This window comes from Leptinotarsa decemlineata, unplaced genomic scaffold (genome assembly GCF_025532065.1).
Source record: "Leptinotarsa decemlineata unplaced genomic scaffold, Ldec_3_MD MMD2_tig00000505_RagTag_RagTag, whole genome shotgun sequence".
NCBI classification, from domain to species: Eukaryota; Metazoa; Arthropoda; class Insecta; order Coleoptera; family Chrysomelidae; genus Leptinotarsa; species Leptinotarsa decemlineata.
The window spans coordinates 20936259-20947457 of NW_027412549.1; the positions used below are offsets into that span (position 1 = coordinate 20936259).

The 11199-nt window shown below is 31.0% G+C and overlaps 1 protein-coding gene across 1 annotated transcript; it reads left to right on the plus strand.

The window, feature by feature from the left end:
- Positions 1-236: 236 nt before the first annotated feature.
- On the plus strand, positions 237-10961 carry LOC141481897 (ankyrin repeat domain-containing protein 13C-like; the record flags this gene model as incomplete). The annotated part of the gene is given in 8 exon segments (XM_074174245.1): positions 237-427; positions 629-839; positions 898-939; positions 3156-3260; positions 4281-4412; positions 6853-6996; positions 6999-7063; positions 10821-10961. Coding segments are annotated over 7 exon segments (741 nt in total), but the record flags the coding sequence as incomplete, so codon positions are not given.
- Positions 10962-11199: the final 238 nt, after the last annotated feature.

Below are 11199 nucleotides of genomic sequence, written 5' to 3' on the forward strand. Positions count from 1 at the left end.
TAAATATAATGAAAACTAAATGAAATCTGAAAAATAGGCAGTATAAATATCAACTAGATATGAATTAAATTATTGAAAAACACACAGTGTGACCAACTAAGAAAAAATGCATGTGCTGCAAACAAAATCCTTTTGAAATGAACCAACCAACTAATAAAACTCATAAATGGACAACAGAAACTTCATCCATATATAACAACTAACACTGAAGGCAAATACATTGTGTGGCCAACATAAAAATAATACATGCTTTTCAAATAAAAATGTTATTCTATTCATTGGCAACAATGTCAACACTAGATCATTTTTTATTATAATAGAAGTGAAATATGTAATTTAATTTCGAGGCACCTCAATAATTCACATTTAGATACGTTTTCGAGTGGATTAAATCTATCTAGTCCCATTACTGAGAAGGCGAAGTATAGTGAGTTTACATTTCATAATTATAATTTTCATTTTAGGGTTACCTACATCTAATTTCAACAGAAAATCACTTAGTACCTTTTATCGTCGATAATATTCAATTCATCTTGATAAATATTCAATTGTATGTCAAGAGACATCATAATCTACTATGTCAGAAGTAATATAAGTTAATTATGGAGTAAATGTGCCTGAATCCCAGTTGGGAAATGGGCCTATCTTTCAGACATTCAATCTGTTCAAAAAAATTCAATAGATAACTGAAAGGAGGCATAACTGGAAAAGGAATAAAGGAGTGAAAATGACAGATGAAAAAGAACGTTTTCCACTTCATAAGGCTGTTTTTGAAAATGATTTACAAAACCTCTCCCGACTGATAAGGAAACATGATGTTTCTACCAAAGACAAGCATGGTAAAAGAAGAAAAACCTAGCAATAATCTGTAAATTTTTCATTATTGAATTATTTTAGGAAATACAGCTTTACACTTGGCAGTAATGTTGGGAAGGAAAGGTTTGTATTTAACACATTAAACGCCGTGTGTAAAAATATTATGTACAATCGGTCAATACAAGGCGCCAAGTGTATGGATATTACACATAATCGATCTTTCTTTTCTATGCCGTGTGTATATTAAATCTGCATACGTAGCGTGTATTTGTTATAGCACATTTCTAGCTTTAGTGCAGGATTAAATTTCATAAATATCACAAAATTGTATTATTTCAGTTTTGAAGTATGAAAATTGATGAAACAACACAAATTGGTGATTGACCTGGACAAGCTGGAGAAATATATAGAACTTGTTTGCTGTTGAGGGTTGTGTGCTATTGAATATGTGATATTATAAAATTATTATAATACTTGCACTGTATTTTTTGTCTTTTTATTTGTTGTTGTTTTCGTTTCAACAACTGTTTGTGGAGTGACTTCGTTTTTTAATGATTGCAATTGAAACGGTCTTCCCTAAATATTGTAATAGGTGTATTTATATTAATGGCTGCATTGTATGGGATCCATGAGTTTACAACAGTTGTCTTGTTAGCGCTTCCAAACCAATTTTTTTGTAACATTCTACAGTCTTATAGTGCATAAGAGTGCGATGCCAAGAAACAATTGTGTTTTCTAAGTGTGCCAACCAAATGAGCCCTGTATTCCAATAATTCCTGGGTTAAATCAAAACTGTTATTCCAGTTATCAGTGAAAATATCTGGCCTTCATTCAACAAGTCCCCCTATCATCTTACCCAGTAGCTACTGGACTGCCTTCGACTTTCACCATACCACAATAAATTTTCATGTGATATGTATAACCACCCTTTGAACATATCTTGAAAACTTTGAAGCCAAATTCATGCCGTTTTTCCTTCAGATATTGATAAAATGAAATTTTTCCACAACACAAAAAGGAATCGTGCTTTTATTGATGCAGAAAATAGACTACCGCCAGAAGTCTTCGAGAGAAGGTTCACTGTTGAGTCCCATCCATATTATAACTACTAAAAATTCCTTCATTTCAACTAGTAATGAAGTCCAATAATTTATTTTTAATTTTGGACCAATAATTTCATCAGCAATTTTTTATATTACAATTTTTCAGCATAAATGTTTGCACAACAATTTCTTTAAAGACATCACCAGTTACAAAATTTTGAAAATCTTTCAACACTCTGACCCAAATTTTTTGCTGCAATATCATCAGGAACCCCAACAGGTTCATTAAAAGATTTTCAAATTCCTCACAAGTAGCCCCAAACTTTTGGATCATCATTATCAGGTTCATGGGAATCTTCTTCCAGCAAATAACTTGCTTTTGCTTCACCTCCATTGGTAGAATATATACTCAATGTGATTCTAGTTGCTGGTGATAGCTGTTCCAAATCACTTGGAAATTCCACTCTCTTCGATATAATCTGGGTCATTATTTTAATCTGCAAGGTACGGTTCTTTATCGCTCACTTCCGTTAATCCTAAACGTTCCTCTATTAGTGCTTCAAGCTGTTGATTATGTTTTTGTACTTGATATACAGTTACTAATTCACAGACATTAACAGCAGTTTATTGATAACTGAACTCACAGCTGCCTGATGTAAAAAGTTCTTGTTTAGAGTACATCTGATGCATAATTAAGATGACAGCCTTAATCTCATGTGCTGTAATGCTGTCAACTTGTTACATAGACTATACACATACGTTGTTGGTGTGAATAGTATATATATGGCACACAGTCACAAACTAATCTAGCACCGTGTGTGTGGCTAACCGAAAAAAAACATTTTAAATAAAATTTGATTTCATCATTCAATATAGTAGCCTTGGAGGGCGATACAAAGATTATAGCAGTCATAAAACCATTTTTATAGTTGCTTCCCCCAAAATGTTCTATCTCACAAACTGATAGTCCAACAGCTGGAAAATTGTACACGTGAGTTTTGAAGATTAGGGTTAACTGAAAATCATATAGATTTAATATCAGTAGCGCCAACTGTGTGTTAGCCTAACAACTTTTCAGCGTATCTAGTAAATTATCCACGACTCAAATAAGTTAAACTTGATGTACAATTTGATTAGCAGAGATAAATACCTTATTCAATATATTCAAAAAAGACATTTGGCGCCAGAGACCCGATTGTAAACGTTGACATAGTGTTTAATGTGTTGAACAAAAATAATATTTTTTTGGGTAGATATAGTAAATAATCTCACATATTACTTACTTACTTTTTCAAGAATGTGTCCAGCTTTTGTTGAAACATGATGCACCTGTAAAAGTGAAAAATGGCTTAGGATGGACGGTACTTGCTGAAGCTGTTAGCTATGGAAATCGCCCCACAAGTATGTTATTACACTATGGAACCTATTTTATATTCAGAAATATTTCTCCATTCTTTAATTGAAGATATTCAGGTAAAATAGATTTAATGGTACAGCACTAAAACTAGCGATTTGTAATAACCGAAAACATACACAAGAATATTAGTGATGAAGTAGGTTTAACGAAAATAACTGATTATTTGTTTGAGTAAAGCCGCTAATCGAATGTACGTAGTCCGCGAAATTTGAACATTTACCTCATTTTTTGAACAGTCCATGTATGTTCATACATTGCTAATTTAAAAATTTGTGAGAACAAGCTGAATTGGTTATAGCTTTGTAGTTGTCAAATAATTCGTGATCACCTGTTTGTAACAAGGTTGAATTACACAGTGCAAAAAAGATCTGATGAAAAATGTCCCTTTATAAGTGATAAATTGAGAATATGCACAAGAGGAGCAACAGCAAAACGAATATACCTTTTTAAAAGAATAATCAATACTTCGTGTTTTCGAAATTTGTGTAAAAGCAATATCAGTGCCCTGGTAGTTGTTGATATCATTCCAGTCCTTTTACAACTCTTGATGAAACATCTAAATAATATTTTCATGGCATGTTCGAACAGCACATTATCTTTCATCATGATATTTCACCACCACTTCACTCGAAATAATAATAATTTATATATAAGCAGAAATAAAACATCATGAATTCTTTGTTTTTCAAGGGTTTATATCGGTTCAATACATTACCAAATGTTATTAAAAATAGCTATCTCTGAACATGTTTGAACACGAACTGAAGAAATTTGTTTTCAATGTGCAAATATGATATTATTTATTATTTGTTTGTTATCTGTAGCTACAATTTTCTTTCATTCTCTTATTGATCAACTTCAGAATGTATTGATTTAATGTTTGTCATTTATTTTTAAATCATTCCAATATGTAACAAAATTGTAACAAAAATATTAGAAATGTATGTAAATTAGGTTTTTCCTATTTCAAATAAAGATTATTATAAGTTTCCACTCATTTTCAGTCTCTTCTCTTGTAAGGAAGTTCAGGCAGCAATCTAGAGAACAAATGGAAGACAGACGTCCCAATCTAGTTGAGGCTCTGAATAGAATCAATGACTTTTATATGGAGCTGAAGTGGGATTTTCAGTCATGGGGTATGTATTCAATCCACTGGATACTTATATAACAGATATTTTTTCATTAACCCTCAACTTTGCTGGCGGGGTCCGTGCGGATTCCAGACGTAGTAAACGGACTGATTTTATATATAATGTTGTAAATCATGCCCGAAATAAAATAACGCCGGCCGCCACTGGTAGCTTTAAACCAATCTTGACGTAGCTAAGAGCGCGCGGATGTACGATGTTTGCTGCCGCTCTAGATGTAGCGAGAATAATCCTACCGATTTGATGGAACTTCGGCGAAAGTCTACTGCATTCGATAACGAAACGATATATAAACGCTAGTCACGAACATATCGACACAGTCAAGTGGAAGCTACAGTGCGGTACGCCAAGCGATCTAGTAACGCGATAGACATTCGAATAATAGTTGAAGTCTAACATTATAACCAAAGAAGACCACGTCAAAAACCGGAAATAAACCAAAACATTGACCGCCAGCCGAGAAATTTAATATTAAAATACTGAAAATAAAGGAAAATTAGTTGCATTATTCAAAATATATATATAATATATATATATTATATATATATATATATATATATTTATAGATAAATACTTTTTGATCATTCCCATATTGATTTCAATTCAAGAGCCTCCGGTAGACAGCTGTTTCAGCCTATTGGGCATCGTCAGTACCGAACAGGCGGTCCTCGATTGAAGACAAAATGAGAAAAAAACAAGAAAGTACTTATCTATTTATTTTTTGATTTTCATGGAATTATTTTCCAACAGCTTGACACCTTGGGTGTCACACCAGTAGGTGGTTCCACTTATGTTTCGCTTGCGTTTACGTAGCTATTTTTATCAAGTACTTTCTTGTTTTTTTTCATTTTGTCTTCAATCGAGGACCGCCTGCCGGTACTGACGATGCCCAATAGGCTGAAACAGCTATCGGTGGCTCTTAAATTGAAATCAATATGGAAACGATAAAAATCTGTTTATTTTTTGATTTTCAGGGAATAATTTTTCAGCAGCTTGACTGCATCAACCTTTGTAGATGTCATATCATTTCTAGAAACATGTGGATTCGTTTTCCAATAAGGATTATTTTCATCCTTATGGGATGAAATCCCCCCGGAAATTTATTTTTTCCTTTATCAAGAATATCTACAAAAAATAATATGATGCAAACATTTATAGTAATGAAAAGACTCGCCAAAGTTAGTTTAAAATATAAAAAGGCATATAAATCCAAACATAAAAAAGCCGAAAAGTCAAATGCAAATGTGACGTTGAAAATTTTGTCACAGCACCAGAGAAAATGTGATTATTAAGATATTTGCAAAAACAGTGAGATTTTAATGATGTAAGTGATCTATGATTTTTTTTTTTTTTTTAATATTAAAATTATTTGTTTCATTTTGTTGATCAAAAGTTAAAATATAATTGTAGATTTGACTTGAATTTTGTATTTTGATTTTTTGTTTGAGTTATTATTAATTTCACTTATGTGAATCATTTCCAGAAATAGCCTTTTGACTTTTATTTTCAACTGCTAAAGTTGTATTTTCATAATCTTTTTATGTTTGGATTTGTATGCCTTTATATTTTAAACTAACTTTGGTGAGTCTTGTAATATTTTCATTACTACATTACAAATTTGTCTGTCTTATATCTGAGGGCAAGTGATTAAACATCTTGACCCCATTGTAATAAATTCTTGACCAAATTGTTAAGCGAATTGGCAATTTCAACGCGGTGGAATGGGTGCTATGAGAATGTCATGAAGTCTCAAATAGGGAGATATTTTTGTAAATGAGGCAAACCGATTCCAAAATGAACAAAGCAATCACTGTTAAATTTTTTGCTCAACGAATTTATGTTTGCACGAATCCGGAGGTTTAATCTTACACATATACCTGATAGCCCGTTTCTGCAGTATTAATACAGACAGAAGTTCTGATGAACTGCATGCAATTCATATTAACACATGCATAGACAGTGCAATATATCTCAGAAAATGTATATCATGGAATGGGTTTATAATCAGAAGGGACTTTACTGTTGACCGAAAGTACTATATCATGAAGGGGTTTTTGATTTGTAGATGTATATCAAACTCTCGAGGTCAACTTATTTTTGAATTATTCGTTATTATCAATTTCTGAGATATATTGCAGAAGGCGCTCGTAGAGTTAATTTTCTGACTGTTTTGACAATGCTTTGATTAAATTTCAATGCATAGAGAAAAAACGGCTGACATCATATAGCAATAAGCTGAGGCAAAATATTGAAATTGAAAATAAATGACCAGCATCAATGTATAGAGCACAAAACACATGACTTCAAAACGGACAAAACAACCTAATATCTTTGTATTCATAAATATTTGATCTAAATTATTTACTTTATGCAACATTGGATCTTTAGTGGATGCTGCATGAACTATATTATATATGTTTTGTTTCAGTACCATTAGTTTCAAGAATTCTACCTTCCGATATTTGTAAAATTTATAAAAGTGGAGCCAATATCCGGTTAGACACCACCCTTGTTGATTTTTCTGATATGAGATGGGAAAGAGGAGATATTTCTTTCATTTTCAATGGATATGCCAACCAGAAGATAGCCTCACAGTACTAGACAATATTTCAAAGGTCTATCAGAAAGTTAGGCATGAGGTAAAGTTCGTTGTATACTTTTTGACAGGTAGAATATGATGAACCTAAAATATTATATTTGCAGCTGATTGGTGGTAACGATTTTTATAATTTTAAAATATTAGTTTTATTTCTTAATTCAATGAAATAGTATTCACTAAAATGAGATAGAGTGAAGAAATGATATATTTTAATTAATGAACACTCGTAAAATGTATTTTTCTTGGTCTATTTGAAACCAGAATAGTATCTAAACTTTATTCATTAGAGCATAATTGTGAACTGAAACAATTATAGTATATTAATTTTGATACTTGTGCCAAAAAATATCTAATTTTATGTTATTGATATCTATCCTTCTTCCTATTTATTTATTTCCAGTGAATACAAAACAGGACAACCCAGAGAGAGTATTCACAAATGATAAAGTGAAAATAACAGTAAATAATTTGATTATATTACATAAAATGCAATATCGTTTTATGAACAGTTGTTAATCAAGTGCAGTGCAAATTACAATAGTTAGACATGAAAATGATGAATATATGAATGTTCGAGAGACGTGGTGAAGGTTGAGAGGGAATTAGAAAAGATGTTAATTTCTATTAAGATAAGATATTTATTCACCTTCACATTTTTTTTTACAGAAAACAGTATGTTACAATAGTCACACAACAGTTTTTTGTTTAGGTACGTTACAATATTGTAGAGAGTATTCTCAAACTCAAAAAAAAATATTTAAACATAAAAAAATATGTTAGTGTATCAAAAATTAGATATTTACATATATAAAACCAATCACACTTATACATATATGAACAGTTTTAACTTTAGAGGCACACAGATGGAAAACACAGACACATTAATCACAAAATCTGTAGTACACACTCTTGACAAGTATTTAGACCCATGAATGAAGAAAAATTTCATTTATATCATATAGTGGATCCAGTAGCAATGATTGTTTTAGTTGGTATTTTAATTTTTCAGTTGTGTAATACTTCCATTCCACTGGTATTTGATTGTACAGTTCCATTGATAAATATTCAGTTTGTATTTTTGTTGTATTATTGATTTGGATATAGAATTTTAAGTTTATAACACCTATTTAGGGAAGAATTCAAATAGTACCAAGGAAGGTCACCAATGTCGGCCATTTTTCAGTTCACTCAAAATATATTATATTTCTTGAAAAAAGTCACTAGCCTTGGAAATGTTTTTGGATCTTTCCAAGGCTTATGATTGTGTGGATAGAAACCTGTTGATGGTTAAACTAGGAGAGATATGGTGTTAGAGGGAATGCTCTGAAATGGGCTAAATCTTATCTCACTGAACGAACTCAGAGTGTGCATTAAGAATCAAGGAAAAATGTATAAATCTGAAATATCATCATCAAATATCGGAATACCACAGGGTAGTATTATCGGTCCAATATTTTCATAATTTTCATGAATGATAGATGTGCAACCAGTATTGAAGAAGACAGTTTATTACAAATTATGCTGATGACACAAACCTTTTATGCGGGGGTGATAATTTTTCTGATCTTATGCAAAATGCAATTAATCTATTTGTCGGTACCAAACATTGGTTTGAAAGTAATAAATTGATTCTTAATGAATCAAAAAACTAATACGATCCTGTTTCGTCCAGACAGCTACAGATAGAACGTCCATCAAGCATAAATATGAAAAATAGAAAGAGAGAGATAGCTCCTTGTACTGAATTCTTAGGTGTTTACATTAATGAATATTTGGGCTGGTCTGAGCAAATAACAAAATTGTGCATGAAACTAAATTCAGTCGTGTTTGCCATGAGAATAGATTTCAAATTTCAGTTCAATGAAAATTATGTATCATGCAAACTTTGAAGCAGCTGCTAAATATGGCATCATGTTTTGTGGAAGCAGTTCTGATACGGAAAAAGTGTTTATCATTCAGAAGAGAACGTTAAGAATAATCTTGAATATACCATATAGGGAATCATGCAGAAGTATTTTCCGATAAGCAATATATTGACCAATTATGCAATTATATTTATGAATGTTTATTGTTTTTTTTAATCTTTGTTTATTAAAATTACGTTCCTCACAAATATGAAACTAGGACTAGAAATATCAACTACCCTGTTCACAGACTCAAGATAACTGAAAATAGCCCACAATACATGTGCATTAGATTGTTCAATAAATTACCAGTTAGAATAAAAGCATTGGTCAGCATAAATAAGTTCAAAATAGAAATAAAAAAGGTACTCATACATCTGGAACCTTTAATATTGCGGAGTATTTAATCATAATTATTTAAATTATCTTTATGCATCTTATATGTCTATTTATGCAAGATTATTGTGTCTTGTAACCCTCATTGACGTCATTTCATTGTATTTTGTCATTATATGTTTATTGTATCGTTGACATATTCTGAAATAAAGATGATTATTATCATTATTATTATTTAATTTTACTTTGATTTGTTTGAAATGAATATGTTCCTCTGATATTATATAGAGATACATTAATTGAAAGTTGGTTCAATATAGAGCTGCTGTTGAAACAATTATTTGTTAATAAATTGATAGCCATTACTATGTAGTAGATCATCATGAAAAATGAGAAAAACTAGCAAAAACATAGACAGTTTTATTTCTCATTTTTCATAATTATTCATTATTTTATACAGGAACTTAATATCAGCTATTTGGCGTCTATATATAGGTATACCAATGATATCAAATTGAGTTGTATTTTAATTTGGAATGGATTTTTGAGATTATGAAAGAATGACGAAAAATGACCGAATGTGCTTTGTATAGATTCAAATCTTTCAATATACGATATATACAGGGGGTTCCATATAACTGGAGCAAAAATGAGCTGACTATTTACATAAACCATGTAAAGTGTACAGAGTTAATATTTCTGAAGTCGTTTAAGTCCTAATCAGGAATCCTAGAGTTTTGTTAGCTTTTTGCAATATAGTCAATATGTGAGTCAAATAATAGTTTGGAGTCATATAATACTCCCGAGTCTTTGACTTTAGGTGTCTTCCTTAGCTGCTGCCTGTTTATGTGGTATCGGTGTGGTGGTAAATATTTTGTTTCTTGTAAACGTGATAGAGTGGCATTTTTAAGATTGAAGAGTAGAGAGTTTTTCTGGCAGAATTTCACAAAATTAGCAATATTGTTTTGTATGGGGAATGGATCGTTGGCACATCTCACAGTATGGAATACTTTCAAGTCGTCAGCATGTATTTAAAAATCGCAGTAGGGGAAACTACTAGATATATCGTTAATATAAATGTTGAAGATGAAGAGTCCCAGATGGGAGTCCTGAGGAACTCCGGAAGTAATATTTATGAATCTTCAACCTGTCAAGTTATTATTTAACTAATAACCATAAAACGGTGTGAGTGAAAACAATGTAGTGAATAGATACAAAACTTCATAAACTAATGTATTAGATAAATAGATAATTGAAATGATAACATTATGTTAACAAGGTTAGTACAATCACAGGAATGAAAATGAGGTGAATTTTAATTTTTATAAAAAAATATTTATCTGTTAATTTCTATTTTGTCCTCTTCACAGTAGTACCCCTCAAATATAATACACTTGTGCCAGCGTTTATTTCCAAACCTTGAAGCAGTTCTGATATGCATTTTATGTCTTTGAGCTCTCAGTGATCCTGTTTTTATTCAGTTCGTTATGTTATAATTATTGTACTAATAAACCATTCTTACCAACATAGAGTTTAAGTGGTATTACCTGATTCCAGGAAAGTGAAATGGAAATAGAAGATGAAGTAGACCTACTTATGTCAACTGATATATTGGCAGCTCAAATTTCTACGAAAAGCATATCATTTTCTAGAGCTCAAAGTGGGTGGATATTCAGAGAAGATAGAAAGGTATTTAAGGTTAATTTAATGAAAATGCATAAATAATAATAATAATCTTTATTATTCTTAAAAACAAGAATGTTTATAACAGGGATAAAATTTGGAATCAATGAAGTCGCCCGGAGCGCCAATAAATTTTATTGTTGTTTTTATTTTTATCGTTGTTTTAAAATTTAAAATACTGATTGAATAAATTAATTTCAATACCTTACACATCAATTAAATGTACAGCACATATATACATAATTACAAACAT